This window comes from Schistocerca gregaria, chromosome 1, assembly GCF_023897955.1.
Source record: "Schistocerca gregaria isolate iqSchGreg1 chromosome 1, iqSchGreg1.2, whole genome shotgun sequence".
Taxonomy (NCBI): Eukaryota; Metazoa; Arthropoda; class Insecta; order Orthoptera; family Acrididae; genus Schistocerca; species Schistocerca gregaria.
In genome coordinates, this window is record NC_064920.1 from 1,006,315,790 (window position 1) to 1,006,340,749 (window position 24,960).

General features: G+C 43.9%; 1 protein-coding gene across 1 annotated transcript; it reads right to left on the reverse strand.

Moving 5' to 3' along the window:
• Positions 1-3,438: 3,438 nt before the first annotated feature.
• Positions 3,439-4,029, reverse strand: LOC126284646 (uncharacterized). The gene has a single exon (XM_049983770.1). It carries the CDS (start codon positions 4,027-4,029, stop codon positions 3,439-3,441), a length of 591 nt encoding a protein of 196 aa, XP_049839727.1.
• Between the last annotated feature and the right edge of the window lie 20,931 nt (positions 4,030-24,960).

A 24,960-nucleotide genomic window follows, 5' to 3' on the forward strand; every position in this document is an offset into this window, starting at 1 on the left:
CGAAGCAGCTCTGAAAGGAGGTAGATCGACGGTTGTCGCTGAAACTCCGGTTGTGGTTATCTGAAACATGGAATTAACGTATCACCTTGATCCTTACAGATATAATTTTAATTCATTGTAGCACTTTGCAAAAAAATTGTGGCTAAATTACAGATATTTGAAGAATATGGCCATTTTTTGGATCCCTCTATTTTGGCGGAAAAAATAGTAAATGTAAACGTAAGAAAAACGACTAATATGAACTCAAGAGAAATCTGTTTGCTTCAAGGGAGGACAAAAATCATTAAAATGAAATGAAAATTGTAAGGTGGGCGGCAACAGCCATGTCGAAAAATGCGACTTTGAGAGAAACGCGCTTGAAGATTTTAGAAGTACTTATCACATAAAGAAGGGGCAAAACTGTAAACTTACGAGCTATCATCGACGCCTGGCCCATAATAATTATCGCCCCGGCTTGTGGGTGGCCACTTTCTGCTACTTTGACCTGATTATTCCTCACTTTCGTCCTCAGAGCCCTTTTCTTCGCTGAGCGCATGGCAGCTGGCGTCTCCGTCTTCACAGGATCTACACATTTCCTCGCCGATTTTGATTTTAAGCGTATTTGCCACGTTTATTAATGTAGTATGGCCTACAATGAATAGACATAGGTCAAATTTGAAGCAACGTTGACAATTCGGCTGGCTGCTATTTTTGGCGTGTATCTCCAAACAACACTATTGAAACTTCCGTTCACATTCTGAATAAAAACAACGCTCCAGCAAATGGTGTTTACTCAGACTGATATCAACAGGCAGCACGAGCGCGGAACCGGTTCTCTGATGCCGAGGCGTGCCGTGCACGCTCGGCTTCAAACGCTCACACAATCGTTACTTTTAGGAGTTCATGCATAGTATTTTCGGGAATAATTCGTCAATATATATATATATATATATATATATATATATATATATATATATATATATATATATATATATCCGAATTCCGTAAAAAAAAATCGAGTTTTTTCGAATATCATTCTGTCGTTCCCCCTTAACTGTCAATTTATTGCCCGCCGGGATGGCCGAGCGGTTCCAGGCGCTTCAGTCTGCAACCGCGCGACCGCTACGGTCGCAGGTTCGAATCCTGCCTCGGACACGGATGTGTGTGATGTCCTTAGGTTAGTTAGGTTTAAGTAGTTCTAAGTTCTAGGGGACTGATGACCTCAGATGTTAAGTCCCATAGTGCTCAGAGCCATTTGAACCATTTGGCAATTCATTAAAATACAGCTCTGTTAATGGTTTCAAACCGACAGCAGCGCTTTCAGAAGCTAAGTAGCATTTTGTCTGTAACATTTTGTGCTGAGCACAAGATGATGGTTTTCAGATGACATGAAAGTTTCTTGAAGCAGCAGTGGCCTGCAATGTATGAGGTACATACTTTATGAAAAGACATTTCGGAGACTAAGATCATAAAGTATACGATTAACGTAGCAGCTTTTGCAAAAGACGTTTTCATGATTTCTATAATGAAATTTTCATTCTGGAGTGGAAGGGGCACTAATGTGGAACTTCTGCGAGATTAAAAGTATGGGGACGACTGAGATCCGGTCTCGCGAGTTTTACCTACCATAGGCAAGTGCTCTGGAGACAGGAACCCACTCAAGACTCATGACCCATCCTCACAACGCACCTTCCGTCAGTACCTCATCTCTTAACTTCCAAACTTCGCATAAGCTCTCCCGCGAAACTTCACATCAACGCACACTCCACTGCAGAGTGAAAGTTTCACTCTGGAAACATCCCCCAGGCTATGGATAAGCCACGCCTCCACAATAACTTTTCTTCTAGGAGTGCCAGTCTTGCAAGTTTCGCAGGAGAGCCTCTACTATATGGAAGGCAGGAGATGAAGTACTGGCGGAAGTGAAGATCTGAGGACGGACCTGCGTAGTACATGGGTAGCTGAGTCGGCTGAACACTTGCCCTCGAAAAGCAAAGATACTAAGTTCGAGCCTCCGTCCCCCACACAGTTTCAATCTGCCGCGTAGTTTCATGATTTCTATACTCTCTAAGAAAATTATGCGAATAACTTTCCCAATAGAGGCTCACCATAAGGGAAAACCCCCACCGTCTCGTAGTCAGCACAAGGTAACTACGATGAAACAGACCCAAACATGAAGTCTGTTCGAAAATGATATTTTATTCAAAAATAAATTGACTAATTAATAATGACTGGTTGTTGTTATTTACTTTCAATAAGAATGAACCTGTATTGTTACACAGCAAATTTTGTCCTGATGAAGGCCGCTGCACTCGAGTGAAACGTCTGTGTATTTTAATATTTTAAGTATGGAGTAAGCTGATGGAGCAATATACCCAGAATGCTTTTAATGAGATTGATGCCAGCTGTTTCAACAATCAACATATCTTCCAAGTCATTCGTCGTTCGCGAAAAACATGTCATATTGAAGAGTGAATACGTATCAGGGGATATGTCCTCTATGTTTGCCAGGAAGGAGTGGAGCGGATTGCAAGGTTGAGGATCTTGTCGAACGCCCGGGTGTACTACTAAGACATTGTTAACAGTATATACATTTATTATTTATGGATATGTAGTTGTCACCCTTATAATTCTGGCTGTCAATGGAAGCACTTTGGCAGGAATTTTTAAAACATCAGTTATCTGCAATAATTATCATTGTTTCTTATTAGGACAAGATATAACCATTGAACACTAGCTCACAACCTGCAGGCGCCATCTAGCGAGAGCTGCTTGAACTAGTCGGAGAGGGTCTTATATGTGTTCATACCCATTATGATGTGTGCAAACAGAATATGCTCTACATCACCGGCATGATTTGATTTAAAGCTTTACTGTAGGCCTAATCTCGTTTGGTTTGCATCGGACTTCACCCTACCCCATAGTAAGGTAACCCGCTGCTTCATTCTTATTTCCAGTGTGGGTTGTTAGTTTCGAGACAAACGAGTTACATACTTTTTTATGACATTTGGTCACCTTCTGATCTAGTCTGTTTTATAGCAGACTGTACAGTGTTTTTGAATCTTTGTCAAGAGCCATATACCCGATGGGAGTTTTTATGCGCGGTATGCCGTGTACCCATCACTACCAAATAACCGTAAATTGTTTAATAACTTTTTGGTAATCCAATCTCAGTAAATAGGGTCACGCCACTATTGTGAAAATTTGTATGTCCTCCATAGGTTGGTGCGAAATTTTTGACACTAAAAACGAGACTGTTTGTTTTCTCCATATCGTTAGCTACTGGTTGCTGAAAAACACTGTTATGGATTTCAAAATAGTTTTACGGCTCTCTTCTTCCATGGCTGCCAGTAGTTAGGTGATCAGCTACAGCTCATGAAAGGCTGGTATGCACTATGCCTACGCATCTTGCAGTGTCGTCTGCCACAGTCACAGGCCTGCAAGTTGCGTCTCAGAGTTTCGTCAATCACGGTGACAGGTCTGCACATGCATCTCACAGTCTGCCACGGTGACAGTCCAGCACCTGCATCTCACTGTCTCTTCCACCAAGGTGATAGGCCTGCACATGCCTCTCTCAGTCTCCTCCACCATGGTGACAGACCTGCACATGCATCTCGCAGTCTTGTCTGCCATGGTGACAGATATGCACATGCATCTGACAGTCTCTTCCAGCATGGTGACAGTCCAGCACATGCATTTCACAGTCTCTTCCACCATGGTGACAGACCTGCACATGCATCTCACAGTCTCGTCCGCCACGGTGACTGATATGCACATGCATCTGACAGTCTCTTCCAGCATGGTGACAGTCCAGCACATGCATCTCACAGTCTCGTCCGCCACGGTGACAGATATGCACATGCATCTCACAGTCTCTTCCAGCATGGTGACAGTCCAGCACATGCATCTTACACTCTCTTCCACCATGGTGACAGACCTGCACATGCATCTCGCAATCTCGTCCGCCACAGTGACAGATATGCATATGCATCTCACAGTCTCTTCCAGCATGGTGACAGTCCAGCACATGCATCTCACAGTCTCTTCTACCATGGTGACAGACCTGCACATGCATCTCGCAGTCTTCTCCGCCACGGTGACAGATATGCACATGGATCTCACAGTCTCTTCCAGCATGGTGACAGTTCAGCTCATGCATCTCACAGTCTCTTCCACCATGGTGACATGCATCTCGCAATCTCATCCACCACAGTGACAGATATGCATGTGCATCTCACAGTCTCTTCCAGCATGGTGACAGACCTGCACATGCATCTCACAGAATCTTCCACCATGGTGACAGACCTGCACATGCATCTCACAGTCTTGTGTGCCACGGTGACAGATATGCACATGCATCTGACAGTCTCTTCCAGCATGGTGACAGTCCAGCACATGCATTTCACAGTCTCTTCCACCATGGTGACAGACCTGCACATGCATCTCGCAGTCTCGTCCGCCACAGTGACAGATATGCATTTGCATCTCACAGTCTCTTCCAGCATGGTGAAGTGCAGCACATGCATCTCACAGAATCTTCCACCATGGTGACAGGCCTGCACATGCATCTCGCAGTCTCGTCCGCCACAGTGACAGATATGCATGTGCATCTCACAGTCTCTTCCAGCATGGTGACAGTCGAGCACATGCATCTCACAGAGTCTTCTAGCATGGTGACAGGCCTGCTCGTGCATCTTGCAGTCTCGTCCGCCATGGTGACAGATATGCACATGCATCTCACAGCCTCTTCCAGCATGGTGACAGTCTAGCACATGCATCTCACAGTCTCTTCCTCCATGGTGACAGACCTGCACATGCATCTTGCAGTATCGTCCGCCATGGTGACAAGCGTGCATATGCGTCTCGCAATCTCGTCCGCCACAGTGAGAAGCCTGCACATGCGTTTTACACTCTTGTCCGTCACGGTAAATGGCCTACACATGCAGTTGACAGACACGTTACAGGATGTTGCTGACCGGATGCATTGCAGACGTTTCCTGCTTGTCCCAGTACCCAGCAGCATGACTGGCAGGTTACCAGGGCGCTCTCCTTGATTTCATAGGTGACGTGCCAAGGGAAAGGCACTCGACAGCTATGTATGAGGTGGCCATAGTCGTTACAGTTACGTCACGGCCTTTCAGCTAGAGAGCAGCCACCGGCGCCAGTGTGTGCTCATAGACATAGATCTGTGCCGCCCCAGAACGATGGTAGTTCGGCAACTCACCAGGTATTATCCGCTAGGACTCCAGGTGCTTGGCTCTTAGAAGCCCCCAGTTTTCATTAGCAAAGCTGAAGCTAACAGTAGCCAAGTCGTTCAGGCCTGGCTAGCTATTGCAGAAGAGATCGGAGTCAGGTAGGTAGACCAAGGATGGAGCATCACAAATTCCACATCGCGACTTTTTATCTGAGAACTGGGCTTTGGAAGTCAGAGTATCTGCTCGCTCTATGCCAATGACTGTGTCGTGTAGCAATAATGTCAGATTGTGGCCTAGTTTTCTGGAGCCGTCAGCACTCCCCATCACACTGTGGTGTCAGAAATCCTCTCTTCACGCTTTCAGTTTCGTTATTTCTGCAGCGTCTGTGTGCTGAAAAAACCACTCATTGCATGCGACTTACGTCTTGTTACTTCACTGTGCATGGTCAGTAGAGCGATGTTATGCTTTCCTCCCTGCGAGATCACTCGGCTGCATCGACGCTTTGATCCTCCAGCTCGGTTGATGTGTGGCAGTTAAGCCCATGCTACACGCAAAATCGATTGTTCTTCCTTGTTGACATCCCAATCTGTATGTTGCATGCTAGCTTGCCTTCTTCAGCCCTGGAACTGGTGCATGGTCTTGTTACTTCACTGTACATGGTCAGGAGAGCGATGTTATGCTTTCCTCCCTGCGAGATCACTCGGCTGCATCGACGCTTTGATCCTCCAGCTCGGTTGATGTGTGGCAGATAAGCCCATGCTACACGCAAAATCGATTGTTCTTCCTTGTTGACATCCCAATCTGTATGTTGCATGCTAGCTTGCCTTCTTCAGCCCTGGAACTGGTGCTGGTCAGCGGAAACGGGAAATTTTTCACATTCACCCTGATTATCGTTTGGGATGCAACAGTAGTAAAGGACTGACACAGTCACCGAGTTTCTTCGTCGCAACTTGGTGTTTTAGAAGTGACAGTTGTAACTGTATTGCTTATGCCTTGTACCTAATCTTGCCATTTCTGAGTGTCAGGTGTTCAGGTGGGAAAAAAAATTGCCCCCGGTAGTTGAATGGTCGCCGGCACGGGAGCTCAGCGTGTTCGGGCAGAGGGTTAGCTGCCCTCTGTAATAAAAAAAAACTGAGTTAAACGATCAACAACGAACTTAAACGGATGTCTTACGATGTCCGCCCCGAGCAGATGAAGCGAACAAAATTGGTTTTTTTTTAAAAAAAAAAAGAAAGGTCAGCGTGACGGATTGTCAATCCTCTAGGCCCGGGTTCGATTCCCGGCTGGGTCAGGAAATTTTTTCCGCCCAGGGACTGGGTTTTGTTCTGTCCTCATCATCGTCTTTTCATCCTCATCGACTGCAGTGGCGTCAGATTAAAAGATCGGCACCTGGCGAACGGCCTGCCCGACGGGTACCCTAGCCATACGATTAAAATAAAAGTCTGAAAAAAAGTTCTTGTTTTTAAGTGCAGTTCAATGAGTAGGACTAAAGCAATAACGTGTTTATTAATGTTAACACTGATCATGTGTAGATATCCTGTTCCAAACCATTTCGATAAAAGAATCGTCAAGTGGTCTATGGAAAGTGTAAGTGAGTGACTAACTAACTAACTAACGAATTTAAGAACTGACAAACCGAACTGCATGGCGTAAGAGAATGAACTCCGTAGAATACTCAGCAGCATTGTGTTCTCATTTATCACTCCCCAAATGCCGTTTGCCTTCCCTGAGTAATCGACTTTCGACTCTGTGTAACCTACTTTTTATTGAAAGTTGGGACAAGGGCCGTTGCCAGTAAAGTTGGGGTTATCGTGAAAGTGAATTACTGCCGCATACCTGTGTTGCGTGTGGGCGTGTGATGTAGGGGCGAGTGAAAGTACGCTCGCGTGCGGCCCGGCGACTTCTCACCGGAGCGGCGGGGTCGCCGGCGCAACCTCAGAGCAGTGGCGGCTGGGCGGGGCCGTTACCGAGTCGCGACCTGCGCCAAGGGCTGACGCAGGGCGGCCACGCACGCGACCGGGCTTTACTCAGGAGCTACTGCCGCGGCTACCACATCATGAGCCCAAGGCAAAATTCGCAGCGAACCCTCTATAAAGGCCACTGTAAATGATTCATTCGTCTTCACAGCTCCATATTTTCCAGAGTATTACAAGTACAAATACAATTCATGCATGAATAGAACCATAACTTCACCCAGTTCGCATTTTGCATTCTATAGATCGTCTATGAGTTCCCCTCTGGTCACATGACTCATATCGAAACGGTAGTTTAAACCGTTCCAGTCCATACAGAACCTTGCCGATGGTCATCACAGCATCATTAACGTGTTCTCTGAGCTCTTCCAGTGTTCTTGGCATTGGAGGTACGCAAAGACGGTCCTAAATGTATCCCGAATGAAATAACTCAGTCAACTTTAGGTCAGGTGACGTGATGGGCCACGAGAACACATCATTTTTACCACTACTCCCAATTCAGCGATAAAAATGTTAGTCGTTCAGGTAGCGGCGAACATCGATGCTACAATGAGAGAGTGTTCCGTCCAGTTTGAAGATGAAATTCTCGGAATCAGTAGTGAGTTGTGGGGACAACCACAGCAGGAATATGTATTTGAAGATGGTATCTGTCCTTCCGGACACGTCCGAAAGAACAGATATGGCGCACCAGCCATTTGACCATCTTCTTCTGTGCGGATACACAAACAGCGGCAGAACTCTTACGGGAATCGGCAAAAAGCCGCGAGTAATGACAAAGAAGAAGGCGACATATATGCTGATTTACCAAAGTCTTTATTAGCGAGTTCTGCCATATGATAGGTACGATAAGCAATAATGTCTCTGTCAACAAAACTTTCAAGTCCACCAACAGTAGGTACTCCTGTATACCTCCACGTACAATAGCTACAGTAAAGCATCCGTTACCCTGACCAAAATAATCATTAATATCAAAACTAAAATTAAGACACAACCATAAAAAACAGACGGTCCGTCCAGCAACGCTTGAGCAGCAACAGATATGAGTGGTATACGATTTTTCTTGTCTCCAGATGTTGTAGCAAATTCGATGTTCTCGATGGTTTTGTAGATTGTCTGTTTTGAACGGCGACGGTACCTCCTGTAAGGATATGAATATAGTGCGTGACAATAAGTTGGGATGTGGGTCTCACCGGGGGTATGCCAGAGATAAGTTCCTGCAGTCGCATTCTCCTCTGCGTACTCGGCGGCTCAGATGGATAACCGGCACGGTAACTCAGCGTGGTTGGTCAGGGGGTTAACTGCCCCCTGTAATAGAAAAAAACGAGTTAATGGATCAACGACGAAATGAAACGGGTGTCTTGCGACGTCCGTCCCGAACAGATACAACCAACAAAAACGAACAAAATGAGATTTAATTTTTAAAAAAAAAGATGGATAGAGTGTCTTCCATGTAGGTAGGAGATCCCGGCTTCGAATCTCGGTCGGGGCACACATTTTCAACTGTCCCCGTTGACTTATATCAACGCCTGTATACAGGTAGGGGAGTTTATTTCATTGTAATAACAGGAATTCATCAAGGAAGGAGGTACCCGTCACAGTCTTCTCGCAGAAGAATACGTCCCATACAGCTTCGCCTTTGACATCGCATAGAAAATATAAGACATTAGCCTTCGGCAAATCGGGTTCATGCCCCACAGTTTGATGAGGATGTTGAGTGGCCTCCAATCTCACATTGTAGTGATTAAGCTTCCTCGGATAAATGGAAGAATTCTTTTTCGCGGAATAACAGGTTTAAGATGAATTGTTCATCCTCGTGTTCATTCTGTCTTGTGATGCGAAATTGAAGGAGCTGGCCGTAATCTTCCGGCCGTAATTGTTGTACCAACTGCAGATAATACGGTCTGAAATTTAGTATCTTCAACACACACTTTGCTGCCATAGTCTCCACGGTTGCATCCGGCACACTTGGTGGACCGGTGCTTCTCTGTTGGTAGAAATAAGCAGGGCCCCTAAACCGCTCTGTTTACGTGGTGGTTCTTTCCACAGTTCCTTCACAATGCTCGCTGCACTGTTGTAACGGGTAAACACCTCCTGTACTCCAACACACAAAACCTCTTTTCTTCCTTTGTAGCAATTTTTTCAAGCACTGCAGTCATAAGGCCAACTTGTTGGCACGATGCAAACTCGCTGAGTTTACGGTTCTGTTCATGCATGAGTCATATCCCTACTTTGGAAAATATTGAGATGAATCATTTATAGTTGCCCCATACATCAATATTAAATTAAAGTTCCCAGCCGCAGTTTTTCTTCTGCATTGTGAAGGCTAATCACAGGTACTGCTCCAGATAGTTTTCACTAATAGACAGTTTCACAAGGAAAATTTGGGTATATACGAGGGCCGTTCAGTAACTAATGCAACACGTCTTTTTTTGTGAAAGCAGGTTGGTTTTATTCAGAATTCCAATATACCGTATTCGAATCCACTCTTTTGGATACAAAACCCTATTTTTCGACATTTCGTTCAACGTGGCGGCCTTACGCTGTCTTACAGGGAGGGCCTGTACGCTCGCATGGTACCACTCTACCGGTCGACGTCCGAGCCAGCGTCTTGCTGCATCAATAACCTCCCCATTGTCCAAGTACTGCTTCCCGCGGAGTGCATCCTCCGTTGGGTCAGACAGACGGAAGGTGCGAGGCCCGAGCTGTAGGGTGGACGAGGAAGAACAGTCCAATGCAGTTTCGTGAACTCCTCTCGCATGCGCAGACTTGGGTGAGGCCCTGAGTTGTCATTGATAATGAGAAGTTCAACATATAACACATCAGCCGCAGTTGCAAATACAAACAAGTCTTTACCTAGGTTTCAGCCAAAATAATTTGGCCTTCTTCAGAAGCTACAGTAGAGCGTCGACTATCCAAAGTAATTGGGGGACACGGGTGTACGGAAAACTGGTTTGTTTGGGTAATCGAACTGTACATGTTTATTTGCGAAAGAGAAGTACTGTACAGTAAATTTATTCATAAAAACAGGGATCTCTTTTAGTATTACAAAGTAACATACAAAGGCAACTTCAGTAGGAATGTATAGTATGTGGCACAGTTTATTAAACAAAAATATATACATATTACATACACATTTTGCATGAACAATACACACAGTATACAAAATTAACGTTTAAAAATGTCCTTTCTTTTGGTCTGTCTAAGCAAGCTTACACGCTTAGGAGCAGCTAAGTCACGTACTTTTCCCATTACAGATATCTGAAACCGGTCACTTTCATCTTGGGCTTCAAACCACCGTAAGGCAAACAAGTGAACAGCTCAGAAGCTGTTGATATACTTTCATCTTCACTTTCTGGAGCACTGATTGATGAGATGCTGGCGGCGCCATCATCATCAGTGACAACGTTTACAATCTCGCTGTCCTGCATGATTTGGTGTCCTGGATCTGCATCATCGATATTCATCCATTCATGAACGTCTTCTTCATCCCATTCGTGGCAATCTATTTCTTTTAGCATACCGAGAATTTCGGACATATCATTCTGTTCGTCATTTTCAATCATACCTTGTGAATTTTCTTCTGTGTCCAAAATTTTCTTCAAGGCTTTCTTCAAATTCTCTTCCTTTACACTATTCCATGCTGCGCTGATCATGTACGACGCGTCTTTCAAGTCAATATTCTTATGATTTCCTAAGAGACTTTCTTCTCCATCCTCTGCTCTTTGTAACAATAACTTACACAACAATTCTTTCCTGTAATATCGTTTGAAAGTATCAATAACGCCTTGATCCATGGGCTGTAATAAGGAGGTTCTGTTTGGTGGAAGAAACACAGCGACTGGCGGCCTGGCCGGTCAGCATCGCCTTGTGGAGGCCCCATTAGAAGCAATGTTCCGACAGCGGTGGCCCAGTGCGGCCACTACTGTGGGAAATTTGTATTGATTGAGGGGGATGATGGACGGTAGGGTGGGAGAGTAACAGGTGTGAGCGAGTACACAGTTCGGTTAAGCGGTCGTTCGGTTCACCGATGTTCTGATAATCGACGCTTCACAGCAGGGCTTCTCAACCTTTTCAGCTGGCGGACCCCTTTTTCAGTCGAAAATCCATGGCGGACCCCTAGTCAGTCAAGAGCACAGCAACTTTAAATTTCAGGGCGAAACCCATGGGAATGAAAGCTTCTTAATGCAAGTGCCATGTTCCCAATGACCCCTCATCTCTCCCCCCCCCCCCCCCCCCCCCCCACACACACACACCGAAGTATCAATACTCTTTGATTTACAGATGAATGAAACAACTTGGAATTAACGATCCAATTTGAATTCCCACTGCATCCAGACACTTACTAGTGGATTTACTCCCCTTGTTCAACAAACCATAGCTTAATTAAAATTATTTGGTAATTGACATTTCACAGATTGGAGCTGCCTTCCTCCAAGAGCAATCAATGTCACGTCCAAACCGTTTGCTGTTGACAAGCTGCCGCTTGTGGTCTGTTAACTTCCACTGTTTGGCTACCGTTCTGTAAGGAGCATGCATATTTCGTATCAGTAGTGTGTGTGTGTGTGTGTGTGTGTGTGTGTGTGACTGCGTGTGTGTGTGTGTGTGTGGTTTTTCGTGAAATCCGAAGAAAAATGTTCAAATGTATGTAAAGTCTATGGGAGTTAACTGCTGAGGTCATCAGTCCCTAGTCTTAGACACTATTTTTTTTGTCATTAGTCTACTGACTGGTTTGATGCGACCCGCCACGAATTCCTTTCCTGTGCTAACCTCTTCATCTCAGAGTAGCACTTGCAACCTACGTCCTCAATTATTTGCTTGACGTATTCCAATCTCTGTTTTCCTTTACAGTTTTTGCTCTCTACAGCTCCCTCTAGTACCATGGAAGTCATTCCCTCATGTCTTAGCAGATGCCCTATCATCCTGTCCCTTCTCCTTATCAGTGTTTTCCACATATTCCTTCCCTCTCCGATTCTGCGTAGAACCTCCTCATTCCTTAACTTATGAGTCCACCTAATTTTCAACATTCGTCTATAGCACCACATCTCAAATGCTTCGATTCTCTTCTATTCCGGTTTTCCCACAGTCCATGTTTCACTACCATACAATTCTGTACTCCAGACGTACAACCTCAGAAATTTCTTCCTCAAATTAAGGCCGGTATTTGATATTAGTAGACTTCTGTTGGCCAGAAATGCCTTTTTTTTTGCCATACCGAGTCTGCTTTTGATGTCCTCCTTGCTCCGTCCGTCATTGGTTATTTTACTGCCTAGGTAGCAGAATTCCTTAACTTCATTGACTTCGTGACCATCAATCCTGATGTTAAGTTTCTCGCTGTTCTCATTTCTACTACTTCTCATTACCTTCGTCTTTCTCCGATTTACTCTCAAACCATACTGTGTACTCATTAGACTGTTCATTCCGTTCAGCAGATCATTTAATTCTTCTTCACTTTCACTCAGGATAGCAATATCATCAGCGAATCGTATCATTGATATCCTTTCACCTTGTATTTTAATTCCACTCCTGAACCTTTCTTTTATTTCCATAATTGCTTCCTCGATGTACAGATTGAAGAGTAGGGGCGAAAGGCTACAGCCTTGTCTTACACCCTTCTTAATACTAGCACTTCGTTCTTGATCGTCCACTCTCATTATTCCCTCTTGGTTGTTGTACATATTGTATATGACCCGTCTCTCCCTATAGCTAACCCCTACTTTTTTTCAGAATCTTGAACAGCTTGCACCATTTTATATTGTCGAACGCTTTTTACAGTTCGACAAATCCTATGAACGTGTCTTGATTTTTCTTTAGCCTTGCTTCTATTATTAGCCGTAACGTCAGAATTGCCTCTCTCGTGCCTTTACTTTTCCTAAAGCCAAACTGGTCGTCACCTAGCGCATCCTCAATTTTCTTTTCCATTCTTCTGTATATTATTCTTGTAAGCAGCTTCGATGCATGAGCTGTTACGCTGATTGTGCGATAATTCTCGCACTTGTCAGCTCTTGCCGTCTTCGGAATTGAGTGGATGATGCTTTTCCGAAAGTCAGATGGTATGTCGCCAGACTCATATATTCTACACACTAACGTGAATAGTCGTCTTGTTGCCCCTTCCCCTAATGATTTTAGAAATTCTGATGCAATGTTATCTATCCCTTCTGCCTTATTTGTCCGTAAGTCCTCCAAAGCGCTTTTAAATTCCGATTCTACTACTGGATCCCCTATCTCTTCTAAATCGACTCCTGTTTCTTCTTCTATCACATCAGACAAATCTTCACCCTCATAGAGGCTTTCAATGTATTCGTTCCACATATCTGCTCTCTGCTCTGCATTTAACAGTGGAATTCCCGTTGCACTCTTAATGTTACCACCGTTGCTTTTAATGTCACCAAAGGTTGTTTTGACTTTCCTGTAAGCTGAGTCTGTCCTTCCGACAATCATATCTTTTTCGATGTCTTCACATTTGTCCTGCAGCCATTTCGTCTTAGCTTCCCTGCACTTCCTATTTATTTCATTCATCAGCGACTCGTATTTCTGTATTCCTGATTTTCCCGGAACATGTTTGTACTTCCTCCTTTCATCAATCAACTGAAGTATTTCTTCTGTTACCCATGGTTTCTTCGCAGCTACCTTCTTTGTACCTATGTTTTCCTTCCCAACTTCTGTGGTGGCCCTTTTTAAAGACGTCCATTCCTCTTCAACTGTGTTGCCTACTGCGCTATTCCTTATTGTTGTATCTATAGCGTTAGAGAACTTCAAACGTATCTCGTCATTCCTTAGAAATTCCGTATCCCACTTCTTTGCGTATTGATTCTTCCTGACTAATGTCTTTAACTTCAGCCTATTCTTCATCACTACTATATTGTGATCTGAGTCTATATCTGCTCCTGGATACGCCTTACAATTCAATATCTGATTTCGGAATCTCTGTCTGACCATGATGTAATCTAATTGAAATCTTCCCCTATTTCCTGGCCTTTTCCAAGTATAACTCCTCCTCTTGTTATTCTTGAACAGGGTATTCGCTATTACTAGCTGAAACTTGTTACAGAACTCAATTAGTCTTTCTCCTCTTTCATTCCTTGTCCCAAGCCCATATTCTCCTGTAACCTTTTCTTCTACGCCATCCCCTACAACTGCATTCCAGTCGCCCATGATTATTAGATTTTCGTCCCCCTTTACCTACTGCATCACCCTTTCAATATCCTTATACACTTTCTCAATCTTTTCATCTTCAGGTTGCGACGTCGGCATGTATACCCGAACTATCGTTGTCGGTGCTGGTCTGCTGTCGATTCTGATTAGAACAACCCGGTCACTGAACTGCTCACAGTAACAGACCCTCTGCCCTACCTTCCTATTCATAACGAATCCTACACCTGTTATACCATTTTCTGCCGCTGTTGATATTACCCGATACTCATCTGTCCGGAAATCCTTGTCTTCCTTCCACTTCACTTCACTGACCCCTACTATATCTAGATTCAGCCTTCGCATTTCCCTTTTCAGATTTTCTAGTTTTCCTACCACGTTCAAGCTTCTGACATTCCACGCCCCGACTCGTAGAGCATTATCCTTTCGTTGATTATTCAATCACTATTAACCTAAGTTTAACTTCCGCTAAGGACAAAACACACACACACACACACACACACACACACACACATGCCCGAGGGAGGACTCGAACCTGTGGCGGGAGCGGGAGCGGCCGCGCAGTCCACGACGACATGGCGCCCCAAACTGCGCGGCCATTCCGCGCGGCTGTGAAGAAAAGAGGCAGACCCATGATTCGGGATACAAACACATCACGAAAGGAAGGAGGGCACGGAATTGCCTTAAAAGGACTATTGACATCTGTTTTGCAATGTGTGGGAATACATTCATCCAGTTTTCATGCGTTTACAAAACCGGATTTCGTAAGCCGATGTCGCAGTTACGCTTTTGGTTGGTCACTTAATAATCGATTCTGTAAATCTGCTTTTTAAAGCCGTTTTCCAGTTCCACAATCGATTTTCGTGCTCGTGTAAACAGCTCAGAAAGTCTAGTTATTTTTACTTCTTCGCGTATTTACTGAACGGCAGCTGTCAGTCCATAGCCAGCAGCTAGCAGGCGGCGTTGCAACAGTGTACTGTCAGTTGGTAGCTGGCAGGCCATATTTTTAACTGAGAGGAGGGAATATATTATAAAGAAAAGAAATTAGCTTTAGAGATCATTTTAATTTTCGTAACAAAAATACCAATGCCAACAGAATTCAATTAATAATTATTTTGGAAATGATAGAAGAGAGATACAAAATTCATGCAGAGTTGTAGTTCAGGTACGTTCACAGAGCATCTACAAAGAAAAATGCTTTCTTCTTCACTATAGATGAGTCTGTAGGAATAATAATGGAATCCTAATGTGATGGTTGACGGTGCTTCGGCTGACATAATTTTGAAAAGTTGGGTTCAATTCTTGACAAATGGAGACGGATGTCTGGTTACGCATCTAGACAGCTTAGGTACTCAGTTTTGTGGGCAGCATGGATCGAGAATCCAGATTCACACATGTATGTTGTGGCAAACGGAAGAAGTACGCGTTTTGCCTTTTAAAGAAGGGGGTAGTATTTCTTGTTATCCAAACGGATCCAAAAGTGTGAGTAACCGTCAATGTCAAAACTTGATTTCAAGGTAGGATCTGTGACAATTTCTATCAACAACTCATATGCATTTGATGATAAAATGTTCGTCTTTTTGGATACAGTGAATGGGTTGACCACCCATTCGCATTTCTGTAGCTTCTCATCTTCAGCTCCAACAATGACATCAAGCTTCAGAGATGTTCCACGGTTTGATGAAACAAATTCTTCCCAAGCGCCAATGTTTTGTTTTTCAAAAATCCTTCAGAAGAGGAGAACGCTCTGCCTCCCCTTCCTCGACACTCTCTGCCCAAAAATTGATTTTCCTCTTGAATGCTCGAACTTCCTCGATATCGGTGACCATTGTTTCACTTTGCCCTTGGAGTGAATTATTCATTTAGTTGATTTTGGAGAAAATATCTGACAAATAGGCAAGTATACACTGCCAAATTTCGTCATTAATAGATCTGCTAATTTAGTGTCACACTCCAAAAGGAAAGCTAAGACTTCCAATCTTAATTCGTACAACCGAGAGAGTGCATTTCCACGTGAGAGGCACCTCACTTCTGTGTGGAGAAGCACGGAACGATGAAGGCTTCCCATATCTTCACACAATATTGTGAAAAGCCTTGATTTTATGTATGGATTTGTCTAAAACTTTCTTGAACGAAACAGGCATTTGTTTCGTAGCTAAAACGTATCTGTGGAGAGCACAATGACTACTGCTGCAATTCTTGGCGTCTTCTTTTATTTTGGTTATTGCTCCGACTATAGGACCCGTCATAGCTTTTGCATCATCCGTGCAAGCATGTATGCAATTAGACCATGAAACTTCGTTAGTCCTTAAAAAATCATCCAATAGACGTAATATTTCAGCACCTGTTGTGTCGGTAGGTAGTGGTCTGCACAATAAGAGGACCTCCTCAAAACATTCAGAATATTCATAACGGACAAAAGCCAATAAAATCGCTAATCCTGCAACATCAGTGGATTCATCTATCTGCATAGAAAATGAATTGTGTTGGATGCGAGAAACAAGAGTGTCTTTCACATCATTTGACATGTCTACAATGCGTCTCTGGACAGTATTGTTTGATAATGGCAACGAAGATATAAGCTTTACTGCCTTTCCATCTAGCAAGCAAGAAACAGTATCATTAACACACGGCTTTATGAGGTTTTCTGCAATTGTATGAGCTTTGCCTGTTTTTGCCACTCGATAACTAAGCAAGAAATAAGCTTTTAATGAATTTTCATTAATTGTTTTTGCATGAGTTTTTATGCAATGCTGAGAAGCAGCTAGTTCAGCAACCTTTCTTTTGAAAAAATCGATGTCTTTAGCCTGGAAATCCGGGTGACTACCTTTAAAACGAGGGCACAATTTAACTGGAACCATTGAACTGTTCGGAAGGACTCGCGCACGAATTACACACAGCTTTACCGTCCTTTGCCTGCATAAAGCCCATTTCTTAATAGCTTTCGTTGTACTTACGCTTCTTGATTATTCCTCTTCTACAGGATGTTGCAACCTGTGGAGTACTTGTAGCGTTTTCACATAATAAATCCGGCTGTGGAGTTTCTTGTGAATGTTCTTCCTTTGGTCGTCCTCCCTCCTCATTCATTTCAACTGTTGTGAAGGCGATGGAGAAACTGCACCCTTCTTCAATGATCCTGACTTCAGCCACCGATCCATGTTAGAAGTAATAAACTGGTTAAAAATCGACTTATGAAATAGGTAGTGCACTGACAAAGAAAGTTAAACATTTAATGATGCCTGGGGCCGCATACGTGCTAGCGAGCGCTGTGATTGGTCGACAAAGCTCGCTCCGGGCATGCGTAAAAGGTTTCGCTGCATCTAGCGCCGTGAGCTGGCGCACAAACGACCCCCGTATTGTTGCGAAACAGTCGATCAGAGAAGCCGCATTCTCCGGCACTAATTTGTGTATGTGTTCTCACTTAGAAACCGCATAGGCTGCTTGGGAATACGACCTGAAGTACAAGTACACATGTTATTCACACGAAAAAAAATAGTGATGAATTTGATTTTCACATTTTTATTCAGTAATCTTACTCATAATTTTACACGATTTGGTGAAAGGTGGCCGCGGACCCCCTAGAAAGAGCCGGCGGACCCCTAAGGGGTTCGCGGACCACACGTTGGGAAGCCCTGCTCTACAGTATTGACACCAAACTATTGTATGCCGTAGTTTGGCCTTGTCAAGTATAAAACTGTAGCACCGAAGTACCCAGTCATAAATCTACATTACTTAGCTGAAGGGGAACAGCAGGCCCCATTGCGTGGACAAGGTGGGTAGGAGGTGAGAGGTTCCGGCGCAAGACTCCGTGGATTGCCGTTTCGTTTCCGGTTCGTCTGTGACAATGTTCGACAAAAAATTATAATGAACAGCCTCGTCACGCGCAACTGATTCCGCACAGATTTTCCTTTGTTGCTCTTTATGGTCTTTTGTTAGGCGTCCAGGACCCCAAGGGCACACACCTTTGAGTACACCAACTAGTGGGCGTGTGCCAGCACTACTAACAGAGACGTCCAGTTGTGGAGCGAGGTGTTTGCTTGTTATCTGTCGATCACCTCGAGTTATAGTGTCTGCACGTCTCAGCATTACAGTAGTCACAGCTATGTGTGGCTGGCCGGCAAGCAGGACAGATTTGCGCGACCCTGCTGTGACGAAACAGACTTACAGTGCTTCTGATCATTTACTAGGTCTCCGTAGACATTCTGCAAGAGCCGATCAGTATCTGCGATGCTCTGGTGTCCAGACAAAAGAAACTCAATGACTGCTCTCTGGAACGCACCTCAGTTATAGATAACATTTTGAAGGGTAAGCATATCACCGCCACCTGTCTGAGCTTCATGAAACTGTAGGGGCTGAGGTGGAAATATTCCCTGATAACCCATAACAAATTCCCCTTTTTTCAGCCAAGAGAAAAAAAAACATGTGCTGTATTACTCACTGAACGCCCCTAGTAATTTATTACCTCTACTCGAGACAAGTCGTACAGCCGTAAATCTGCGGAGCGAGGGCGCATCGATATTAAAAGCTAAGGATATATCTCACATTTATGGGAATCATGAAGAATTGTCTAAATGATAGTACTTAACAGTTTGATGTGGAATGATTACACAGTATTCATGTAATTGTCGGCCACGTTCGTTTTCTCTCACAAATGTAAAAAATTATTACTACTTTTTCTATTTATTGCGATTTCAGTTCAGAGACTTTTTCAGGTAGAAATCTCAAATGCAAGTGCACACTAGCATAAACAGAGAAACTAGTCCGAACGAGTGCGAGTATGTAAGGTGTCAGGCAAACCCAACACCTTCCATGAAAACCCTGACATGATAAGCAAATCCAGTAGTATGTTACATAGCACCGAATAAATCGTGACATTAAATTAACCAAAGTAATACGAGTAACGAGTGAGCAAATGGAATACCACAGACTAACACAAGAATGCCTAAATGCATGTCGTACCTTCCCACCGTGAGGCAGACGCAGTTCCGAGGGGAGAAACGAGTACAGAAGCCGAGAGCAGAACCTTGTTAAGCTAGAAGGCTCTACGATAAGGGACAGACACCCAAGTCGGCAGCCTACCTGTAAGACTACCACCCGCACGTTTTAGCGTGAGACTTTTTCACATCCCTGTTACGTCAAGGACCACCCCCCAGCCCATGTTAAAAGCTAGAGCCCTCCAAAAAACAGTATAGATCTTACGATAACACAAAAAGGGCCACTACCACCCGCAAGTTTTAGCTTGAGACTTTTTCGCGTCTCAGGTACGTCAAGGACCACCCCCCAGCCCATGTTAAAAGATAGAGCCCTCCAGAAGAACAGTATAGATCTTACGATAACGCTAAAAGGACCACACTAGCTGCAGGTTTTAGCGTGACACTTCTTAGCGTCTGTTACGTTGCAAACTTTAAAAACATTGCCCCACCACGAAAAGTATAACGTTTCTCATTGGATAGACAGAATTTTTGTAGGCGGAGCTTAAGGTTAACATTGAGACCCTGATTGGACAGATTAAAACACAGCCAGATAGTTTTTTTTAACAAACTTCGGTGAATTGTAGTAAGGAGAAGTTAGAGTAGAGTTAGTTCCGAGACGGCGAGCTGGATGGCTGGTGCGGCGGCCGCTGTCGCCCTGACGCTGCTTAAACACCGACAAGGTAATAAACGCACGCGATGCCGCATTTTTGAGCGCATACGGTTTCACTCAGAACTGCAGAAGTCTGATCTGTTACACCCCCTTTTTGCTTAATACTAGTGTCGATCGTTAATTAAAACTCATGGTGTTCACATTTGCCACTTGAAGAACAGATCTGAAACGCGATGATTTTTCTTTTATATAGTTATTGAGAAGCCACATCAGCCACTGTAATTTACGACAAGTTAAATAAGTAATTAAAGATAATTGAGGGTCACCATAGACCATTTTGATAGTTTTCTCTTTGTGAAACTTAAATTAAACCTAGATTATGGATGTGATATGGCATAGGTCATCCTTCGATCGATTGTAGAACTTGGAAACCCACTCAGGGAATATTCGTTCACATTTTTGTTGAACGCAGTTGGTTTTTACCATCCTGTATTAAAACATTTCCTTTTATCAATAGTGCAATTTATAAATGATGTTTTGTGAGTAGAATAAAATTACCAATGGTAAACTTAACTGCTTTTTCGACGTTATTTTACCAACTAACTAAAAATAGGAAAGCCTTGAACCCCTTCCACTAAATTTAGTTAGTATTAAGATTCTTTTACCGGGAGTGCAGTGGAGCTGACGCTGAGATCATAAAGTATTTGGTTATATCATCGCTAGTCTCACTGAACTCTTCTGAATTCTACATGTCATGTGTGGTCTGGCGTCTCCTTACCAGCAACAGGTCCCAGCTTCAAACTAATTAATTCCCTAAAAACACACTCAGAGCGTCTTTGCGCGAAAGTGGTAGGGAGACACGTTATAGAACAAACAGACACCACCATGAATGTTTAGAACTAGCATAAACAAAGAAACTAGTCCGAAAGAGTGCGAGTAGTGTTCAAGTCACAGAATAATGTTACTGTAGCGGCTTTTATCTGGTTTCGTGTTTACGACCTTTGCAACATGAAGGCAATTCGTATTCGTTTGGAGCAAGAGGTACGCTTGTACGTATGCGTATTTGTATTTGAGATTTCTGCTTAAAAATGAGTAAAAATCACAATTGAATTCATAATAAAGATAGTAACGTTTGAGTGCTTTAAGCGTTTTTTGACCACCACATTTAACGGTAATACATCTATCATTTGAATTTTATTTTACTATCCCTCGAACACTAACAAAATTGAAACTTCCTGGCAGATTAAAACTGTGTGCCCGACCGAGACTCGAACTCGGGACCTTTGCCTTTCGCTGGCAAGTGCTCTACCAACTGCGCTGCCGAAGCACGACTCACAGCTGGTACTCACAGCTTTACTTCTGCCAGTATCTTATCACCCTACCTTCCAAACTTCTACTACCTTCCAAACGTCTACTAACAAAATTTTCGTCTACGTCGACGTAATCTTCCGACATCCTTTTCATTTCTAAATTAATCGATGTCTTTCAATCCATTTTTCTCAAATCCTTTTTTTCTTCTGACTCACGTCTTCATAATTTTGTCTGCCGGCTAATGTATCTCGCTGGAGCGTCTTCTGCATTGCGCTATTTCGTTCCTCGGTAGCCATCTCACAGTCATCATTGAACCACTCACTTCGTCCAACTCTATAATCCAATTCTAGTGTGGCTTCCACAATATGCTGGACTGTTCTCTCCGTTGTAGCTAGAGTGATGAACGATGGGCGTTGAGTTTATGTTTGTTCTGCGCATGTACTGCACGTATTCTCCGATAACCAATGAGCGTTCCATAGTGCTCTCAGCGCTCTGCTGGGAATGTCGTAACCAAAGCGAACACTAAACGTGATCACAGCGAGTTATTTATTGAAGTTTTATTCCATTTGGTGTGAGTGTCATGGCCGATGGAGGTGATACGCGACAAATTCTGCACAAGCAAGCGAGAGACATTTGATTTGCTGGATAGACGCTTTCATCAAGCGCAGACAACGTGTATACGTACCGCAACTTCCGTTTGGAACAGACAGCAATGCGATTCCCGTCCTTGTCTCGAACTTCCCGTAACGCCATCATTCGAGGATCGGACTATAGCTGCCATAACTCTTTGGAGCTAGCTTCCTCCTCTACGGTAACGCTCACGTCTTTCCGCCCATTTCTCTTTAGAATTCAGCTCTTTCGTTCTCAGTTGTGATGACTGAGACCACATTATACACACATCAAAAAAAGGTTTGCATCACCCCGGTTCCCAGAACTCCTGAAGATAGACGTTGACTGTGGATATTATATCAGCGATGTCACTAAACCCCCCAAAGATGTAAACAAACATGCATGAGCAGCGCGTATTAGACGGAAGGGGTCCTATAGCCGATCAGTTCCAGTCATTCCACCAGGAAGGAGGTACACGGCTCGTGTTGTCTGTACTTCAGCCATGCCAAGACGGTCAGTGCCGCGGTTCGATCGAGTTCGCATTGTTACTTTGTGCCAGGAAGGGCTCTTAACAAGGGAAGTGTCCAGGCGTCTCGGAATGAACCAAAGTGACGTTGTTCAGACATGGAGGATATACAGAGGAACTGACGATAAGATGCCTCACTCAGGCCGCCCAAGGGCTACTGATGCAGTGGATGACCGATACCTACGGATTATGGCTCGCAGAAATCCTGACAGTTGAATAATGCTTTCCGCGCAACCCCAGGACGTCGTGTTACGACTCAAGCTGTGCGCAAGAGGCTGCATGATGGGCAACTTCGCTCCCGACGTCCATGGCGAGGTCCATCTTTGCAACCATGACATCACGCAGCGCGGTACAGATGGGCCCAACAACATGCCCAATGGACCGTTCAGGAATGGCATCACGTTCTCTTCACCGATGAGTGTCGCATATGCCTTCAACTAGACAATCGTCGGGGACGTGTTTGAAGGCAACTCGATCAGGCTGAACGCCTGACAGCGAGTGCAGTAAGGTGCAAGCTCCCTGCTGTTTTGAGGTGGCATTACGTGGGGCCGGTGTACACGCTAGTGCTCAAGGAAGGACCCGTAACGGTTTTACGATACGTGAATTACATCCTCCGGCCGACAGGCAACCATAACGGCAGCATATTGGTGAGGCATTCGTCTTCATGGACGACAGTTCGCGCTCCCATCGTGCACATCTCGTGAATGACTTCTTTCAGGATAACGACATCGCCCGACTAGTGTAGCGAGCGTTTTCCCCAGACATTAACCCTATCGGATATGCCTGGGTAGACTGAAAATTGTTTGATCCACCAACTACTCTGAGGGATCTACGCAGAATCACCGTTGAGAAGTGGGACAATCTGGACTAATAGTGGCTTGATGAACTTGTGGATGGTTTGCCACGACGAATACAGGCATGCATCAGTGCAAGAGGACGTGCTGCTGGGTGTTACAGGTACCGGTGTGTATAGCAGACCTCTGAAGGTCTCGCTGTATGGCGGTACAACATGCAATGTCTGGTTTTCATGAGCAATAAAAAGGGCAGAAATTATGTTTATGTTGATCTGTATTCCAATTTTCTATACAGGTTCCGCTACTCCCGGAACCGAGAAGATGCAAAACTTCTTTTGATCTGTGTAGTTCCTATCCATTTCTACATGGTTAATCAGTGCGTCCGCAAAGTGTCTCCTCAGCGGCGAGATCCGCGTTTCTCAACTTGCGGGGCACGTAAGGTTGGCAGCACATACTTGTCGTTGTATAAGGTGTGGGTCGGGATTCACTCCTAGTGACTGCAGTTGTGTTGGGTGATGGGATTCAACATTATTACAATTAGAACAACAAAATTAATTACACTAATTACAATTATACACATGTACTCACCAATATCATAGTTCGTGCTGGGAATGACACCCTCTTACTGTTCACTGTGATTCACCAAACGATGAGATCAATGACATGTTACAAATTTGCTGTCGTTTTCCCATGTTATCAGGCCGTAACATTACTTAGAACTACTGCATGCTTTAGATATTATTTATCAGGCTTTAACAAGCTGTCGTCTTGAGGATACATACATCGTTTGGTAGATGAATTCTTTTCCTAAAACTTTTTATGACTACTAGAACCTCTTTTGCTTTTGTCTATGATATGTTTGTTTCATGAGCTGGAACGCAAAATATCAGTGACCTGACAGAAACAATGACCCCCACTTCTCAAACCATTACTGTACATTGCAACAGCAGTAGACCTGACCAGCAAGTGCTGTTTCCAGTTAAAATCATTTCCAGTATTTCAGTGGGCTACCGTCCGATATTACATCACTGTAATGGACGGATATACCTAATTCGTAAGTACGTTTTTCACTTTTTATGGCCTGTCATCATCAATGGAAGTAGAAATGTAAGATTTTTGAATATGCAAACGCGTCACGGAAATTCTTGCAGTGCCACACAGTAACACTGTTAGTCATTTTTGGAACAAACAGAGAAGGGTCTTTCCCATGAGTGTCATCGCATTTCTCAATATTCTGCGGAGACTGTTAGACACTGTGGCATTTTGCTAGTGCTCTGTCAAAGAAAGTGGTCTGCTGCCTGCTTTACACACGTCTGAGGCTGTGGTATTGTTCCATTTCATATCCCTACAAGGTCTTATACACAAGTATTTGTATAAGTTGACTAGAGAAAGAAAACTGGCGTTCTACGGATCGGAGCGTGCAATGTCAGATCCCTTCATAGGGCAGGTAGGTTAGAAAATATGAAATGGGAAATGGATAGGTTAAAGTTAGATATAGTGGGAATTAGTGAAGTTCGGTGGCACGAGGAACAAGACTTCTGGTCAGGTGACTACAGGGTTATAAACACAAAATCAAATAGGGGAAATGCAGGAGTAGGTTTAATAATGAATAGGAAAATAGGAATGCGGGTAAGCTACTACAAACAGCATAGCGAACGCATTATTGTGGCCAAGATAGATACGAAGCCCACACCTACTACAGTAGTACAAGTTTATGTGCCAACTAGCTCTGTAGATGACGAAGAAATTGAAGAAATGTATGATCAAATAAAAGAAATTATTCAGATAGTGAAGGGAGATGAAAATTTAATAGTCATGGGTGACTGGAATTCGAGTGTAGGAAA